The sequence below is a fragment of the Drosophila albomicans genome, chromosome 3 (assembly GCF_009650485.2).
Source record: "Drosophila albomicans strain 15112-1751.03 chromosome 3, ASM965048v2, whole genome shotgun sequence".
NCBI lineage: Eukaryota > Metazoa > Arthropoda > Insecta > Diptera > Drosophilidae > Drosophila > Drosophila albomicans.
The window spans coordinates 23,235,524-23,256,111 of NC_047629.2; the positions used below are offsets into that span (position 1 = coordinate 23,235,524).

The 20,588-nt window shown below is 38.3% G+C and overlaps 1 protein-coding gene across 1 annotated transcript; it reads right to left on the reverse strand.

The window, feature by feature from the left end:
* Positions 1-860: 860 nt before the first annotated feature.
* On the reverse strand, positions 861-16,831 carry LOC117570433 (uncharacterized). Its single transcript, XM_034252089.2, has 11 exons — positions 16,676-16,831; positions 10,915-11,009; positions 8,830-9,082; positions 8,595-8,768; positions 7,956-8,527; positions 7,690-7,811; positions 7,244-7,627; positions 3,263-3,928; positions 1,611-2,007; positions 1,292-1,545; positions 861-1,225 (listed from the first exon to the last, which is right to left on the reverse strand). The coding sequence occupies exons 2-11, from the start codon at positions 10,973-10,975 to the stop codon at positions 986-988; spliced, it is 3,123 nt and encodes a 1,040-aa protein (XP_034107980.2). The 5' UTR covers positions 10,976-11,009; positions 16,676-16,831; the 3' UTR covers positions 861-985.
* Positions 16,832-20,588: the final 3,757 nt, after the last annotated feature.

Below are 20,588 nucleotides of genomic sequence, written 5' to 3' on the forward strand. Positions count from 1 at the left end.
TTTGTACATTTTTAACGACACATTTATATTATGTGTAATTGCAATTGAAGGACATTATGCAATCGATAAGCTTAACGTTATCCAATTGAGTACTTACCATTGTAAAGTTACAGCTTATGCAAATGGGAAAGTACAAGACGAACTTGCTGAGACAGAAAGAGCCGGAAAAGGTAAAGCCAGAGATTTGTAAATACAGAGAGACAAAGAGAAAGAGTGTGTAAACAGACTACTGTCTGATATTACGAAAGGAGGGGGGAGAGTGGAGGAAAAAGACTCGAGACTAAAACGAGGAAGATAGCAAGGGAAGATGATGACGGAGACTGACTTGGAGTTCAGGTTAACGACGTAGATGGAGGGCCCCAAAGGGTTGTTTGCCTTGAAAGTCGGCGACATGTGCAAAAGTTCAGGTTCAGTGGAAGGCAGCGTGAAAACCACAATAACAGAGGCGAAGCAGAAAAATAAACAAAAAAGATGAAAACACAACAATACAATACGACAAAAACTTAAATAAAATGAACATGAAATAAAAGATTCAATAAACTTAAGTAAATCTGGGGACAGATCTTTAGTGAGGTACAAGTACGTGTGCACAGGTTTTCATTGCCAACTAACACACAAAGCTGGAGCGTGATTATGGAGCACCGAGCGTGTGTGAATAGGTAGGTGTGTGTGTATGTAGCTAGGCTTACAGATAATAATTGTGCACACAATTTATGAGGCAAAGCAGAGCCTAGGAATCAAACAAAAAGCCGCGACCTCAGGCTAAGTCGCAGGCAAGGCAAAAGGTTTTGAGCGGAGAGCGGGAATATGGGCGACTGACACTTAAGGTGAAATGAGAGACAAATCCACAGTGATTACGTATACGTATATTAGCACAAAAGCTGATGAGTCATCACTTTAACCTAAACAACAACTAGAAATAACATTAACGCTAAGAAGCTAACACAGCTACAGTTAAGAAAACGTATCTACAAGATACAACAAATTATTCCTTGACATGCTCCAACGTTGGATGCGCTTGCGGATGTTGATTCAACACCGTCTCCAGCTGCACATCCGTGGTGCAGATCTTGTGACAGAGCTGCCGACGCAATCGTATCAAGGCGTACAGACTCCAGGCGGCGCCCAGCAGCATCAGCGCCATAAGAATGGGCTGCAACACTGGCAATACCTTGACATCGAAACGGATGAGGAAGGTCACAAATCCCGGCAGTCTATCCAATTCCTACACCGAAAAAGAACGAGAACAGTTTGCATTTGGAAGGCGCAACGATAAATGGGGATTACTTACAAACTCGTACCAAAATGTGGGCACAATCATATAGCTGAGCTTCTTCAGTCTTTGTTGACTATAACTCCGCATATTGGGCATGATTGTGTTCGACTGGAAGCGATAATTCTCCTTGATCGGTATGCCCGTTGTTGGCTCCAGCAAAATGTTCCCCTCATGCTCCTCGGCATTGGGATTGAGACCTTCGAAATGCTCCGTCCAATCGTAGCTGCTGCCATAGAAATGCGGCATTGAGAAGGCAGCGGGCGCATCATCTGCCAGGACAACAAAATCAATTGAATCAAGAAGCACTTTAGCTAGAACTTTCTCTATCACTCACTTATCACACACTTGGACACGTCGAACATGCCCTTGGGCAATCGCACACCATTCGTTACTGATAAACACTCCGGCGCCGTCTCATTCGGCAGCAGCAGCGCATAACGATAGGCATTGATGCCGTCCAGCTCCTCCTCGCGTTGATAGTGCAGCGGGAGAATGCGACACGATTCACTGGCCACGATGTTCAGCGAGGTGTTCTTCTTGATGTTGGGCGGGAAAAGGGAATTGTCATGGGCGCCCTCCACATTAATGGGACAACTGTCGTCGATGAATATCCGATTACTCTGTTCCTTTATTAATTGCTCATCGTTGAGAGTCTGTATGCGAAAGAAGTTGTCCACGCCGTGATCCGTGCCAATGTTAACTTTGAAAACTTCCTCCTTCTCCTTAAGTGCCTGCGGTATGGAGAGGTGAGAATTATGGAGATTATATTTTGAATGTTACAATTTGAGTAGAACATCCACCGTTCCTTACTATTATTTTAATAATGTGTGCAATAAAAGTTCCCTTATCGGGTAAACAAATTATTTGGCTATTCCTCTGGCCAGATGCTGACAAAGTCTTCTTACTTCTTATCAGCAGAGACTCTATTTAAAAGTACAAAAATCATGTGCAGATAAGCAACCGGGCAATAGAGTTTTCACTGTAATGTGTTATAACAAGTAAGAAAGTTACAGTCGAGTGTGCTCGACTGTGAGATACCCGCTACCCATTTTTAATAAAGGCAAAATATTGCGGTATCATTTTCAAAATATACCGAAAATACTAAAAAAATACAAAAAATATACCAAATGGTATGTTTGGTATATCGATATAGTACACCATTCAAAATATACCATAAACGGCACAATGTGCCAGATTGTCGGCCAAAGCAACTCAGACCCCTAGTAAGTAGGCGTTTTTGCCCATACAAAAGTATTTCTTTAATAACTTCCACAATTTTTATCTGATCGCAACCAAATGGGCGTGGCAAAAATTTGAAACAAACTTGATCTGCGTGCAAACATAACAAATGCTGTCGAAAAAATTATAGCTCTATCTCTTATAGTCTCTGAGATCTAGGTGTTCATACGGACGGACGGACGGACGGACAGACGGACAGACGGACATGGCTATATCGTCTCGGCTGTTGACGCTGATCAAGAATATATATACTTTATAGGGTCGGAGATGCCTCCTTCTACCTGTTACACAAATTTATAATACCCTTCTACCCTATGGGTAGCGGGTATAAAAATGGTGCCTATAATTTCGAAGGTAACACTAAAATCCATAACAATTTGTTTATAAACGTAAAATGAAAATGCTCTTTCGAATGATATATGAGTACTAAAAACATATTAAAAGCAGAAAATTTAAGTTTCAATGAAATTAAATTATTGCTCATTTCAAAATATCAGTGGGATTAATAAAGTAAATAAATATTAATGTCATTTTAAGCTTTAGCTAAGGTATCGTATTAGAGAACGGAATGCTGCTGGTTTTAGGAACCACATTAAGGTTTAATCTGATTGCAGGGCAATTCAGCAAATAATTCTATCGAAGTAATTTTAACTAAGATCCCTTTTTTCTACACTCTTTTAAACTGTTTTTCTTAAAAATAAAAATAAAGATATATGAATTCTTCTTTTCTTTCGAAGTTTAACTCACATTATGCAGCGGACCACAATTGCTGGAAAGAGGCAAAAATGCGCTCATCACTTGCAGCGAGGGACGCGTGAACTCCCAGAGGAAGTAATAGATGCTGTCCGATAGGAAGAGGGGCTCATTAACTGTGACTGCATCGAATCCAATGGTGGCGATGGATATATATGAACGCGCAGTCTGGGCGGCAGCTCCAAGCAGCACGCTGTTGAACTGCACAATGGTTTTATTGAGAATATCCGGTGAGACGCTCTCCTCGGGCATAAACTTGACATGGCGATAGCGATGCTTGTTGTACGTCACACTGTCCTTGGTGCGATTGATGATGTCGTTGTAGCCGAGGATGTGGTAGGTGATGGGACCAACCTGCTCCAGGCGCACTTTACTATCTTTTCCACTGAGAAAATCCTCGGCATTGGTCACATTGAAGAGATAGCTCTTGAGTTTGCCAAATGGCGAATTGATCCAACTGTCCATGGTGGGCATTTCCTGCCTGAACTTGATGTGCTCCCTGGCCACCACATCTTGATAATTGCAACCACAGGAGACAATGAATAAATAAAGATTGAGAGCACAGAACAGCGACAACGAGACGATCTTTAGCCAGAAGCAATAGTTGGCCATGGTTAAAGTTTTAGTTCCACACAGATCACTTTCGAGACGAGATCGAAGCTACGAGATTCGATTCAGCTGATGCGTCCGCGTTGCTGAGATCACGCGATCCGTTTGATTCATTCAAACTAATCGCCAAGCTTTTGGATTTTCATGTTTTTCAAAAATTTTTGTTTTACATTGACTTATCTCGAGGTCCCTTCCTCCTCGGGGTTCTGTTTGAAAACCAAACGAGCGAATGTTTCGTGTATATGTAGCAAGAGCCAAGTAAAAGTTATCAATTGAGCGACTGTTGCGCCGGTCAAATACCCTGGTTTAAAGTCATTTCCATGCAACTATCTCAAGTAACTCGGTTGTTTGTCTTGCGATCTTTGTGAAATTTTTGGTATAGCTTGATAATATATTGTTATTTGAAATTATTGTTTAAGTGAAATAATTATTAATTCATATCCTAGGAATGCCTAAAAAAACTGCATTGTTTCACCATCGTTTGTCATGAAATTTGCAGGATTGTTAGTTTATATAGTATTCCCTCAGTTTATTAAATAATTTGCTCAACAAACATTCAATAGTATATAAAACTATAAATAATTAAATTTTTTAAAATGTTTTGTAGCCAACTCTATTTTATTTCCATCCATTATTCCATCTTTATATGTCCAGTTTCAGTGCCGAACAAGTTGAAGTTCGTAATGTGCTCGTAAACACGAATTTTATTATCAGTCGCTGCAACATCATTTGTGTATGCATATGCTTTTAATGCGCCAACTTTTATAGGGTATCCACATAACAGAAAGGCTATCAGCAAGCAGAGGGCACTCACGCTTAGTTGGCTGCGCAATGTTAGCGATAGCGATAAAGTTGCAAACTCTGACCCAAGCCCATAGAATTTACGCAAATCGTAATTATAATTTATACCCCAAGATTAATTTGATGATCGCGCCTAGATACCCCCCATCGATCTATCGCAGACAGCTACTCCACCTGTAGCTTGATGGATCAGGCCATTGGCATTGAATTTCCGAATCCGAAATTAGAAATCTTAAAATCCAAATTGGAAAATTCAAATGGGGAGCTAAAATTCGAATTGAAATAGCTATTTTGCAATTGCATTAGTTAATTTGTAGTTTTATGGGCAATCTGACATTATCTGGATCATCGCATGGGAATAAGTGAAAACTAAAAACTGACAATATAGACGTAGACAACTGTCCATGACGACTGTCGGTGGCGGAGACGGAGACGGCAGATTGTGCAATTGACGATTGGAAGTGGCGGTCTTATCTGCCACAGACACAGACAGTGAGACAAACAGTCGTGTATTATCAGCGTGCCAAGTAGGCTACGACTATTTCGTCTGTCTAGTCGATCACGGAGATCACAGTGAGCTGCAATGGCCATTCGATTCAGATTGACGGTGCAGAGAGATCCGGTCTGGCTGCGATTCCAAAGGCCCAAAAAAAAAAAATAGCCTCTCTCCTCTATCAAAGCATCGTTAAGTCTGAGTCTGAGTCGCTGTTTGTGCACCTTTCATATTAACCTGGCATTAAACTTGAATTAAAAATAAATAAAATTAATCTAATGTGATGAGTTAAGCACTAGTGACAACTATTAGATACCCTATACTACACGTTCTTGAATTATTTAAGAAACGCTTTTATTAAATTGAAAAAGTTTCAGAAATTGCAGCTAAAAATTGATTTCTTATTCATTTCATATGATTTACTCTGCTATAAAATATTTACTATTAAAGATATAATTCACAAATCAGCAATTACAAAGCTAACCACTGAATCACAACCAATTAAGCAACATATACGTTTGATCAAAGTTTAACGGACGATTAAATTTAATTGAAGATTACAGGGTATAATGCGAGCTTACTGAACTGCAGTGTCAGCTCAATTAATTACAGCAAACACTTTTTGCTGGCGCTAAATGTACGAATAATTTCCTGAATCCAATCAAAACACAACTTTATGATACCCAGTCAGTAGATTTAACACAGCTTTATTAGCTGCTTACATGTATTAGTGCAAATGTACAAAACGTGTATTAAACGCGTGCAACATAAGCTAAGAACTTGTATGCCACGAGCAATAGATGGCGCCAGTGTTGCTGACGCTGTTGTTCTACAGCTCGAGAAGTTCATTCAACTTTTTAAACCTTTTCTGTTTGTTATCACCCGTTTCTGCTCTTTCTACCCGTTTGCTTAGATTATTTCAATAAGTTATTACTTTAGAAAATAAATAATAATTTTCATGTTGTCCGCAAGAGCATTTATGATATTTGTATTTTGTCAGGTCAAAAATATTTGACTTTTAAAATCTGAAAAACAATTTTGTTTGGTCAATAACCAGAAAATTTATCAATTCCAATCTTTTAGAAGAAATGACCTATTAATCTTTTTCCAATGACCGATTGCTCAAAGGAATAATCTATAGATCACAAACCAATCAAAATTAAAAAGCTCTGTCTATATTTTTTTATACAATATATTCATCTATGTTGTTGAACCCTGTTCAAGGGCACAATAAATGTATCTTAATTCATTATTATTTTGATTATTTGTCAACTTTTATTTGTTGTTGAATTTCATTCATTGTTTCCAAATGAATTTGTGATAGAGGAAGCTTATCGTTTTGCTGCATATAGAGTCTATGATATATGGTATATCTATAGAGCGATTATGACATTAAGACATCCCATGAATGGCAACTGACGCGAATAATTGTTGAATTGATTGAGTAAGGAATGCGTGTTTTGGAATTTTTATGTGCCTAATTAAAATAATAGCGTAATTTATTGTACACATTAAAGTCATATACATTGTACAGATATAGATATACGATATACATTAGTTTTACATACATATAATTATATATATATTTGATATTATAATAATGTTGTTCATATTATATTTTTATATTGATTCGATAGATTTCTAATTCGGAAAGTTCGCCAGTCCATTAAAAAAAAGAGGTCTGTCTATAATCAAAGCACACAACTTCAGGTAGAACATTTGTGACTTATTTGGAATATCGCACAATTTGTAGAATGTTATTTGTGATTTGTTTTTCGGTTATGTTTTTTTTGAGACTTAAAGCGATCACGACCACGTTTTTTGGACAGACTATCAGCTAATGCACTTTGAAAGTAATTCAGTAATTAATAAATTGTTTAAAGTTAAGCACTTAATGACGAGTTGCTACCAAACATCTAAAAATATACAATAAGTACATACATATAAAATGTAAGTCTTCCCAGCTCCATATTGTTCTAGAGACTACAACACATTCGCAATCGCAATCGCATTCGCTTTCGCAACTAGCTACTAACTAAAACATGTCCCAAATGCCCCCGCATAGCGCATCAATATCGTTGATTTCCTGGGGCATTATCCTTGTTCTGCTTCTTATTCATATCCACCTGAGCGGTGGCCAGATAATTCGATCCCTCCAAATGCAGTGTGCTCTGTCTGTGCGAGTTGCGAATCAAACAGAACGTGGATAGCACCAACAAAGCCACGCCCAGCGCGCTCAAGGCGATGATGAGACCAACCCGTATTTTGGGTGGAATCGTTTCGGCGAAACGCATCAGATCTGTCACCTCGTTGGGCAGTCCATCGATGCCCTCCTCGAACCACAGGATGGGGAATATGATGTCCGGGAAGTTGGCCACTTGCTTGATGTCAAACACCTGACTGACGGCCAGATTGATCTGAATGCGAGCGCTCACACGCAATGTGGTGCCCATTTTCTACAAGAAGGCAGAGATTAGTAGAGCAGAGTTTAGGGAATTTATTTAGTTGCTAAGCTTACGGGCTGCACATCGAAGAAGAACTGATGATCCTCTTTGTTCGGGGGAGAGATGCCCTCGACTTGAGTCCTTAAGCTATCGTCGGCCAGATAGAAGTGAGGGAAGCTTAGCATAATAGGCGAGTCTAAGGGAAGATAAAGAGAGAAGTTAGAAAGCTATAATCGAACTGAACGAGGAGTCTAAAGTGGAAGGAGGATGGCCAAGGAAAAACTTCCTTAAAGGTGAGAAAATATTCTCTTAGTTGCCTATCTTTTCTCTCATCACCTACCGTATTGACAGAGCGATACGTTGAATAGTCCGTTGGGTGAGCACGAAGGTTTGCCAGCTGGGCAGTAGCACATGTTCTCTGGGCGGCTGTCGACATCGGCAAAGACCCACTCGGGTGGCGTGAAACGATAAGCGGGCACCTCATTGTTCGTCATCACTTCCTTGTCGAAGACCAAAGGCAGCAGGCGACACAGATCCTTGTCGTAGACCTCGAGAATGCGGCTCTTCTCAATGTGCGGTGGGAAGATGGAGCCATCAGTACCATCCAGACGATTGCACTCATCCGAGGTCCAGTGTGGCAAATGAGTTCTGCCATTGAAGCGATCAATGATGCCGTAGTGCTTAATGTCATCGGTACCCGTGAAGACAGTTACGCGATCCGAGGAGGTGCCATTCTTGCCGTAGAGCAGACCGAATTCCTCATAAGGCAACTTCTGTTCCTTGGGTACCACATCCTTGGCCAGCTTGAGCAGCGGATCTTCATAGCCCCACAGCAATTGACCCACAGAGACCTGAACGAAAGGCTTGATCTTCAGAATGTCCATAATACTGGCCATGGCCAAACGCAAAAATCTGCAGAAAAGAGATTCAAGTTCAGGTTTAATATGTCTGTGCACTAAAAAAGGATCAGTTAACTCACCTGGCTGCATGTTTGCTTTGCGATGTGGCGCTCAGCATGGGAATGTTGGGCACAATCACAACATCGTCTTCGGGGCCAACGGACAGATCTTCGCGGAACTTGTAAATCTTGCGCAGATTATAGCTCAGCGTGCCATTGTCATTCTCCACAATGTTCACCTTTTCCCATGTCTCGCTGCAAATGCAAAAATAACAGCATTTAATATTGTAACGAGTTGCAGCAACTCCTCACTTACCTGTAGACATAAGGTCCCACCTCATCGACAATGGCCTTGGAGCCGTTGCTCAGGAAATCGTCGGCATTTGTCACATTGTACACATACAAACTGATTTTTGGCTCCACCGGCGGCTTAGCCCACCATCCAAATGTCTTTGTGCCCACGCGTAATGCGATCGTGCGATCAATGACTGCATTGATCAATGCCGTGAATTGACAAGCGACCAGAACACCGCCAATGATCAAGATGGCACCAATTGCAATTGTTATCCCTGTGAATAAAAGAGTGCATTTGTGAATGAATTCATTTTTTAGTCTATTGATTAGTATTACAATCGATCAGTAGCATTAAATGTGTTAGAGCTATGATACATCCCTGTGAAAACCAAAGGGGAAATTGTCAATAAATTTCGTTTACCAAGGTAGGAGTTTATTACAACTTCATGTTGTATGTTTGTCTACATCTATTATTCAGTATTACAATTAACCTTTAGTTTTTTTAATTTTTTCGAATCACATTACAGCTGGATTACTATATGAATCTATTACCTTGCATATAATTTGCATAATTAACGATGACTGCATCTACTTTATGCAACAATTAACATTATATATTCGATAAATACCAGCTTTAAATATAACTACATACAATTATATAGATTTACGGGTGACTTTATTGATCTTTATTATTATATAATTTCCTTAATTGAAAAAGTGTTCAAGTGAATATCAACAATATGGTTTTCTATACAAATTAATAAACAGGAAACTTCTAATCTAAAGATTAAAGATTAAGTACTCGATATAAGAGATTTATTCATATCTCTTTTATATTCTCTCCACAAATACGATATCTTAGCTAAACTATCGCTTGCTAGATCAATCGAAAAATGCATTACATGCTCGAGTATGAGTCGCAAGCGGATTCGTCACCGATTCGGAAAAAACTCATTGCTTATAATGCACCCACAACACGTTTACTGTTTGACTGTTCTCGGTTAATGGGCCATCGAATCGCAACTAATTGGGGTTCAGTTTCAAGGGCCATTTGGTCTTATGGAGTCTAGACCAAAACTATCGATTGCATTGAGTTGCTTTCTTATATAATATGGAATACGAGTAGCTTGATCTTTTAACCTTTGCTTGCCAACACACTGACTAACGTATGTAAGTCTCTCTTCGATAATTAATTATATTAATACAGCAAATCCAATGAAAACAAGCTGCAATTAGCTATTAATCATTTGATTGAATAATTGCATAAATTAAAGAATCGCTTTGATTAAATTGCAAGTTGAATCTATGAAAGTTAATAACAATATAGAGGCAGCTCATGATAACCCAGTTTCAAGTTCTAATCATCAACTCTCGCGTCGTTAAAATGCGTTTTCTATTTGTGAAACTTCAGAAACGCAATAGACCTACAAATACTAGATATACTATATTGTGCTGTGAATCATCCAGGAATGTGTGCAAACAATCGAATGTAGAGACAGGTAAATAAACATGCTCGGCTACGCCTCAGCTTTGAGCAGCTCTGCTGAGGTGTCTGGAGTTTTGTGTAAAGACCTTGATAGAGGCGACGCAATGCCAGGCCGAACGAATACCCCAGCCCCAGAGAAGCTTGGCTTTTTGTATATAAACAATACACAAGTGTGTAATACCAACCGTGTGGAGTGGAATCAATTAGAATTTAAAACTGAAATACCAGTTTAACCAGTCATCATAGGAAATACACACAACTAACAGTTGGGAGACCACATAATAATAGTAATACTAATAATTCAATTTCAATTCAATACAATACGGAAATCTTCTGGATTTAGCCAGCGACTTAAGTAAATGGAATGTGATGGCACAATTATATGGCTTAAACAATTATAATGCATCCTCTAATTAGGTTGGCTGCGCTTGTTAAGTTGGCTGCATTAAAGGGATAAAAAAAATCCCTTGCCCTTGTTAAGTTGGCTGCAGCAAAGGGATACAAAAGTGCCCTTGTCCTTGTTAAGTTGGCTGCAGCATCAACTTCGAGGTATTATAAAGTTGGCTGCAGTTGGCCCTTCACTTAAATGAATTTATTATACGATTCTTAAGCTCTACTTACACCATTTGCGCAGATACGTGCTGGATAGCTTTGTGCAGAGTTTGTGTTTGGGTCCGTTCATGTTGTTAACGTGTAGATCGCCTTCGGGTTCTCAACTAGAATTGTGCAAAATATATATATCAAGAACATCAATAAAAAATTAAAACTCGTTTTCAGGGACCACTATAAACTAGGCGGGTTTATGTATGGATGATATTGTGTGTGCGTATGTAAAGTGTGGAATGTTCCATCAGATAATATGCATAAAACTCTTTCGCTTGAGTTGCAGAACTCTCCACAAAGTTGATAATGAAACATTATGTTCGTTTTTTTTATTATGATGACGATTATAATTATATGTAGAGGGTCTATGAAAAGACATAAAAAATAAAGCAAAAGTGTAGCAATCGCTGTGACAAGTTGAAACTTGTTAAGAGAGTGAAGCGCCAGACCCCCTCTAAAAAAAAACCCTAGACACGTTTCTGGGCGTGTTAACCTTGTGTTGTCTTTATTTTTAGTTTTTTTATTTGCTTCTTTTAATTATATTTCTTGCATTGTTGTTGCTGTTGATTTCTTGAGCTGATTTATCAGAGATACGCTTTTGGAGAGACTCTCCCCAACTGGCTTTTGTCTGTGTGTATGTGTTTATGTATTTGTGACATTTAGACAAAGTGATATACAATCTTTTGTTATGCTACTTATTTGTTATTGTTATTATACTTTTTTCTTCATATATATTTCTCGTTTATTGTTATTGCTGTTTGCAAGAACCTTGCCCAGTCAGCAATCCACAACACTCGAGTCACACTTCGTTGTGGAAATTTCGGAATTTTTGTTTTTCTAGAATATTTTGTTGTGCTTTGCTTTGTTTTTGTTTTTCTCCGTTTTAGGCTTTTAAATAATTACTCAGCTTAAAGGCTATTACTTATTGCAATTGCGATTGTTGTCGTTTCTGTTGCTGTTGCTGTTGTTGCTATTAATGTTGACAATAAACCAACAAAGGGCACAGATTGAGTTACTAGATAGCGTAGACGCTCTTAACCTCCGACTTTGACTTCGACTTTGACTTTAACTACAACTACTAGATAGAGAGAGAGAGAGGGAGAGAAACTGAGCTTGATTCCGGCACAAAGTCCCCAGAGTCAAGCAATTAAAATTTATGCCAAAACGTCTGTTAATGGCCCAAAGGCCCCAAAGACACAACACGAGGTAGTTTTCATATGCCATATGCATGGGTATACGCATTTTAAATATCAAAACAGCAGCAAAGCAAAATATTATTAATTTTTATAACATTTTGGCGAAAAACACCCTTGACCGAGGCCAGGGCCATAATTTCGATAAAGCGTGTTGCCTGCTCGCTTGCTTGTTAACTGCTTTATTATTGACAATTGCAGGCAAAAAAGGCGCAATAAAAAACATTAAAAGCATTCAAACAATATTCATAATTTGTTTTTGCTTTTAACTCATTCGTCAACCATTTGCAGGCGCCGCACGAAACAATAGAAAAAATCTACGAAAAATGAAAAAACAAAGCGCAAAGATTTAATTGTCAATGCGTCAGTCAATCAGTCAGGCAGTTTTGTCTCGCTTATCAATTCAACGACGACGAATTTGCTGTTGAGCAATTGGGGAAGTTGTTATGAGCAAAAAGACCTGTCACAATCGGTTATCTAATATCACGTCAAACTAGATACACGCAGCCAAAGATACGCATATCTTTTTCCATCTGTAACTCCATCTGTATCGCTATCTATATAGTCTATCTGACAACTGCAAACTGCAACTCTCTTTTTTTTTTGTTTTGTTTTTTGTTTTGTGGATTGCAATTTGGTCTATGGGCACGTCTGAGGTGCGCTTTGGAATAACGCATATCTTCGTGTCGGATGGTTTGTGTTTATTTGCGGTTAAACAGCACTTGACCATGTCACGGAAACCAACAATAACTTGATGTTATTTTTTACTCATTTATCTCCATTTCGTTTTAAGCATACCCTATAACCGTGACTTAAACGAGTTCTGAAAACTTGAGGTAGTAAAATTTTCTGCAGAGTATCTCATTCATCTGCAGTTCCTAATTACGTTTTAGAGTTTTCACAAAAAAAAGGAATTTAACAAAAAAAAAAACAACTAAAATTTAACAATAAGAAATGCATAAAATAAATGAGGAAACGTGTTGATAGTCGAGTAATTGTCGTAAATAATATTATTGCTATAAGAACACAACATTTTATAGAGTTATGTTCAAAATTTCAGCAAGTAATGCTTTTTGCGCGGTATTTGTGCGCTCAGCAAACTCAAATTGCGCTCGCACATTGTACTTTGAGCCATCGACTTATGAGCACACACACATTTAACGTATTGAGATGAGTTCGCTGTGAGTTTCGCAGAGTTTAGTGCGCTCTGAAGGTCGCTGCTGTTCAGAGACAGTGACAGCGACAACGGCAACGGCAGAGACAGCGACAGATACTCAGCTACAGATACAGATACAAATGGCCAGTTACAGATACAGATACAAATGCGCGACATGCACATACAGTTAGTGACGCAAAAGGCCAAACTTGAGCCACGTCCACATGAGCCACATAAACGCGTATTGAATAGTAATTAACTAATAATTATTTATTATTTGTTATTTGTTGCTGCTTCTTCTACTTTTCGTTTGTTTCGTTTTTGTTTTTTTTTTTTCGTTGTTCAATTTCGTTTCGGCTTAAATTTGTATTTGGCGACATTCTGGCCATTATCATTGGGCTCATCATTGAGCCATAAATCAAGCAGCAAATTGCTTTGGCCGCTGAATGCCAAATTTACTTAAAGCTTCTCCGATGCCTATATAGTATATATATACATGTTTATATGCGTATCAGACGATTTGCAATTGTTTTCGATTAGAAACTCGAAGAGTTGGAAGGCAATTGCAACAAGCACTCATATACTCGTATTGCCTGATCAGCCGGATCCAACGAGGCGTAACCACATCGACATCCACATCGACATCGATTTCAATGGAACTACGCCGATGTTTATACAAATGATCTGAGGAAATTCTTGATGGCGATTACAAAACAGCACAACAACTGGTACGACCTGTTTCGCTAACCAGCCGCATTTATCTGATTGCGATTAACTCAATACCGATAAAGATTGCAACTTGTCAAGCTGTTTTACGGCACAGCTCCCTGGAACTATGCCCCAAGACTGTTCCCTAGCTACCGTGTGTTCCAGCAGTGTTTTCCCGCAATGTTTAGGGCCACTCATTTGTTAATCTATAAAGCTGCAAAGTTACTTTTTGTATTAGTAATACTATAAGTCACAAATTAAGCTACTTTTTAAATTTTCACTTTACTTGTTACCTCACAAATTTCGTTGTTTTCGTTTCCTCTACTATTCTATTCAACTGTTCCCTCTCAACTAATTCTAACGCGTTACATCGCAACTGTTCCCTCTTTCCAAACTGTTCCCTTCTCGAACACAACTGTTCCTTATCAAATCTGGCGCCTTAAACTATGCAATAAGTTATTGCGCAAAAAGAAAACACCTGCTGATTACAGAGTATTTTGCGATCGCACAGCTGAGGCAATTGTTTTTGTTATTTTTACGTTGTTTTCAGTGAAATTCTTGTCAACAGTTGGCAGGCAGGCTTAAGCATAATTTGCGCTGTTTGCAAACAAAACTTTTAATCTTTTCTTTCGCTGTATATTTATCGTTGTTGTGTAGTAGTTGTTTAATTAACAACTGTTGGCTTGGTTGCTTGGTTAACTTGGGGCCTTAGCGTGAAATTGCTTTGCGCTTAAGCAGAATGCAGCTTCAATAGAAACTTACTTTCTATTAGCAAATAAAGTGCTGACTGAGTTTGCCAATACCCGCTGCTGTCTCGCGACTGTTTGGTGGCTACTACCAACAACTGTGAGAATCGAACTGAAAGCGGAGGCAAGATCCGTCATTGCCACAGCTTTGCTCTGACTTGCAATCGTCGGGCAAGGCGCCGCATAATTTCACTGCGTTTAAGTGTTGCACAAACACAGCAGCAGCAGCAACAACAACAAGTAGCAGCTCCAGCGGCAGCTACTTAGTGTAAACAATTACCCTGACCCAATTTCAGCTACTGCTTTTGCTGCTGACACTGGCCGGGCCAAAAAGTGAGCGACGAGAGACGCTCCAACAACAACGTTCAAGCTGTTGACAATTTTTGTTTAATTTGACTTTTTTTTTGGCTCGCTTGCCTGCCAAATGTTGCGGTTGCCACTAGCTGCTCCACTATTGTTTTTGTTGCATTTGATAATACGTACAATAAAGTGATTTTAAATTTTCGTATTTTTGGTTTTTTTTTTTTGGCTGTCGTTTGACAATGGCGTCAATGACTCGTCTCAGTGACAAGACGACAATTCCAGTTCCATCTCAAAACGGCAGTAGGTCAGTTATGAGTCGTCTTCTTCTTGCTGGTGTTATTATTTCAACAGCAGCAGCAGCAGCAGCAGTAGCAGGTTGATGAAAGGGGAGGCAGCAGGTAAGTTATTTGTGTGGGGAAATTGCAGACAAAGCGCGACAATTGTCGCACCGCACGCAACTTGAAAATGATTCATTTTAATGGTACATTCACCAACAAAACTTCGCTGCACGCTCTCTTTTGAAGGGCTTTTAACACACACACTCTCTCACACACACTGGCTTGTCCGCTCACACGCATGCATGCACGCACGCGCTCTCTCTATCTCTCTCTCTCGATGGCCTCTCTTTGGCAGTCGCCTTTGCGCTGCCTGATCAAACGGATATTTCAATGGTCTTTATATGTGAGTATGTGTATGTGCGCATGCAGGTGAGTGTCTTGTCTGTGAGTTTGTGGTGGTTTTGTTATGTGGTCAGCGATTTGGCAGTTCATGTATTTATTTATTTATTTATTTCATTTCATTTACAGGCAGGCGAATGTTATGCGCGCTTCACTTTGATTTTGATGTTTAGCTTTTAGTTCGTTTTGAGTGGCTGCTTCTTCGTGGCGTCAACAGCGAAATTTCACTTTTTCCACATAAGTAATCATATAAAAAAAAAACTCTGCACGTACATATGTATGTACATGCATACACACACATTCAACAAATGCGCTCTATGCACGTACATATATGTATGTATGTACATACATCGCCTTGAGTGTCTGAGTGTGTTTTGGTTACACATGTATCTTAATGATTTTCCGCTTTGGAGCGCAGTTAAAGTCAATAAGCATGTTCAATTTGGTTACATTTGGCTGACTGGCAAGGTCTTGCGCCACTCACACAACCACACAGATATATATACATTTACATACATCAATTTGCATGTATGTGCATTTGCATATGTGTCTTTTTCTAGCGATGTGGCTTTCTTGGCAATTTAGTTCGCAACTTTTACTGCAAGCAAAAATTGTCTTGGAATGCGAGTACACACACAATCATACACAGTACGGCCACACTGCACAACGTGCACAAATGTGTGTGTAACATAGCACAGCATAACATACACACACACTTGTTGCCTGTTGCTTAAGCAGAAGGAAAGAGAGAGGCAAGCCAATAACGACAACAACAGCAACAACAACAACGAGAGCGACAACAGCATCGACAGCAACGACAGCAACAACAATATTTGCTTGCCAGGCTACCGCAGGCATTTCAAAATAGTTAAATTAACACATATACAAGCACACTTTTACACTCACACACACAGACACATACACACAGCGCACTAGTCGGCTTTACACTGCTACTGTATGTAATCAAAATTCTTGGATTTTTGTAAGTAAACGCACCCGGCAACGGCAACGGCAAAACGGCTAAAACGTCAACGGTAAACGGCAAACGGCAGAAAGGCAACGACTTGAACGCCAGCAAAGCCGCTGAGAAACTGAAGACTTGAAATGCGCGCACACTGAAAAGATGTTGTTTAGCTGGCGCAACATCAAAACACCGTCAGTCAGCGTCACAGTCGCAGTCGCTATCGTAAAAGCTCAACCTCAAGCTCAGCTTGAATTGCGACAAACGAACGAGCAACAGCAACAACTGAGAAAAAACCCGATATACAGGTACAAAACGTAAACGTTGAGCGACGATAAACGCCAGCGTCAAACGACAGTCGACAGCCGACAGCGACGCAGCTGCGCAGCGTCAAAAACGAGAGTAAGCTTCAGTGCTCAGTGCTGAGCATGCTCAACGCTCTTTGCCCAATGGGGTGGAGTGCAGCGTAAAAGCTTTTTTGGCTTGCAAGTGCCGAAAGCTTTGCAGTCGAATGCCGTTTGTCATGCCATGCGTTGTTTGCTTGTTGGTTGTTGTTGTTGTTTCTGCACCAGCTTTTGGTTGTAGTTGTGCTGATAAAAACAAGTTTGTTGCTTGCATTGAAGTCTTTCGTTTCGTTTCTTTTTCGTGTTGTCTCTCAGTTTATGCTGTCGATAGTAAGCAACCAAACATATCAATGATTTCCACATAGTACAAATGATTATGCCCAAAAACAAGTAAATGACTCACATTTGTTGTTGTTTTGCGAAACACACGCCAAACGACACTTGAACAACAGTTGCAACAAGAATTTATGCAGCCGCAATTGTTGTTATTGTTGTTGTTATTTATGTTCTCTTGACATCAACTCTTTGCCATTGCGCAAGGTTGCTAGCAGTATTTATGCAATATATTTACAAGAATCGCGGTTTTTGTTTTTTGGCACTTTTGTGTGTACTTAACATAAATATGACAAATGAAAATGAAAACGCAAAAACCATGCAAATTCGTTGTAGCAATAACACGCATTTGCCTTCGCAGTTGCAATTTGCATTTTGCCATGGAAAAAACACGTTGCATTTGCAATGCAGATTGCAGGAAATACGAATTTATTTCATAGCTTATCTAATGCATATGGATTACTTATGACTCTGGGTAGGAGGAGGCAAGTAATCGCATGGGAATTTTAAAGCAACTGCAACATTTATGGAATATTTCCCTATTCAGTAATAGAAACTCCCTTGCAGCTCTTTTCCATCTATTCACTTACATTAAATAGCAACTTATGGACTATTTGTTATCTCTAAGAATTTCCCCTTTTCAGTAGAAACTCCCTTGTTAATAATAATAAATTTATTTTAATCTTTGCATATGAATTACTTTTTATCTAGGTATTTTAAAGAAATGTAAATTGTGGAATAATTCCCCTTTCAGTTATAGTTAGAAACTCACTTGTAACTTCTTCACATCTATTCTTGATATATTATAATTATTATTTTTATAGATTTTAGGAAGAACTAAATGATCACTTGGGTATTTTGAAGCAACTGTAAAAGTTATGGTATATTAAATTTCTATAAGAATTTCCCCTTTTTGAGTTATGCTCAAAAAAGTCCCCTTGAGCTCTTTTCCATCTATTACATATGGATTATTTATTACTCAGAATAGAAAGGGTCAAGTCATCTCTCGAGTATTTCTATCTATTACATATGGATTACTTATGACTCAGAATAGAAAAGGTAAAGTCATCTCTTGAGTATTTGGTAACAATTGCAAAATTTATGAAACATTTATTAACTCTAATAATTTCCCACATCGAGTTATACTTAGAAACTCTGTTGCAACTCTTTTCCACATTAGACAACTTTGCTAATAATCGCAGCAAGGTCATTTAGGACAACCTTGAACTACATTGATTATAGCGATGACTTGAAATGCCAGTTAAATATAAAAAAAGCCTCACTCCCGGTTAAGCATCTAACTGTGTGTGCGAGTATAGACAACTTTGTTTGGCAGTAAGGCTAACCGGGTTGCATGCGGCCTTTTTGTTTACGACATAAGCTGACATACAAAATGGCGCATTTGTTTTAATGATCCCATTAATTTTAAAAAAAGCAAAAACAAGAAAGCAACACGCTACACGAAATAAAAAACGAATACTTAATACACTAGCATGCATTTAAATTTAACTAGAAACTTGCCTCATTGATACTTGATTATTTATAAAAGTAGAAGATCTTGTGATTTATTATTCATTAAGATTGCAGGCTGAATCCATTAAGCTTCTTTGCAAACGAGTCTAGCAGCTTCATTGAACGGCAAAAAAGCACAACAGTTTTAAATATCAATTATTAGCAAAAATCGAAGGAGAATTAAATACTTGGTTGCTTCTGTAAGAGAGTATTTGCTCTTCAGCAAGCTAAGAAGTAATTTCTACCTTCACTTAAGAAACAGGTTATAATCATTGCCCTACATTGCAATTAAAATTATATCAGCATATAATTTAACATCTTGTGTATCTTATACAAGAACATAGCTTTCTAGGCGTTACGTATTTAGCTACTATGTTAGCATACCTCCAGCACTTAATGATGCTTGCGTGCTAGCTACGTATACTTAATATCTCCCCCAATGAAGTAAAGTTCAATTAGAATTGTATTTTCAACTTACGATACAGAATGTTGTCAATATGCATTTTTGAATCATAGGTATTAACGTCTTTACGAGTACTTTCTATATTCACTGGAATTTGGAATTTGTCTCATTCGGGAGGAGGGGAAAAGTCATATATACTCGTATTTAAAAGAATACTTTTGAATCTATTTTTGGCATTGCTCGCTCAGCTATCTGGGGAAAAAAACATTCATGCACACACATAGTGACAGGGGGGTATTGTTTTATTTTAAGTGCGAGCACTAAGCAAAGCACTGCGATAAGAGGCTCAGACACAGACTTTTGAAAAAATGACAATATAGGAAATAAATGCTACAGGGCAACAGGCGATAAGGCGCCTTCGAGAGTAACGCCAATTGACGTAGGTCTCAGCTGTGATAACAACGCTCTCTTAGCTCTCTTTCTCACTGTCTCTTCAGGTGCTCTACTCTGTTGTCCACTTGACAAAACTCCACTTGAGACAGACTAAGACGCCACTTAGGCTCAACTAAATAACTTAGTCAACTAAATAAAGCATGTTATTTGAGATGCAATATTTAGTTTAATGCATTTCAAATAAATGAAAACATTGACATATTGATTGCATACATGAATTTTAGTACCCGGTATCCTTATGAAAAAAAGGGATGATAACGTTGTGAGTACCACCAGAAATTTTCCAAAAGTTTGAGAAGAGATGTTGTCATAAAATATGCATAAATCTGATCAGTTTAAACAAATCAATTTTATTTTTAATTTATTTTATTAACAAATAAATCACCTTATTAAAGTGATAGAAAAAAGAAGCCAAATTTAAGCTTTTCTAATTAAATACTTAAAATATATTAATTTTTAGATAAACAATGCAAGAAATATAAAATGACATTTTTAAGAGAAAAAAGTATGTACAAAAGAATCATAAAATTTAATTTTTTTAAGTTCATCAGAACTTTAGCTACCAAAATAAGTAATAAAAAAAACATTCAAACATAAGAATGTTTTATAATTTAATGTCACTTCCGCTGGCATAATTGTTAAATTAAATGAAATTAAAGTGCAACTTTAAACATTTCGATAGTTTGTATAGCATATAAAGTTTATATAGTATACAAAGTATACATACGTAAGTTGAAGTGTAAGCATATATATGTGATCATATTTTTAGATATAAAACACAAACATTCGAAATTGTTTAGCACGTATCTAATAGTCGAGCACACTCGATCGTAGCCTTCACACTTGTTATTCATAAGCTTAGTCGTCAAGTTAATCACATCTCGGAGCTACGAACAAAGTTCA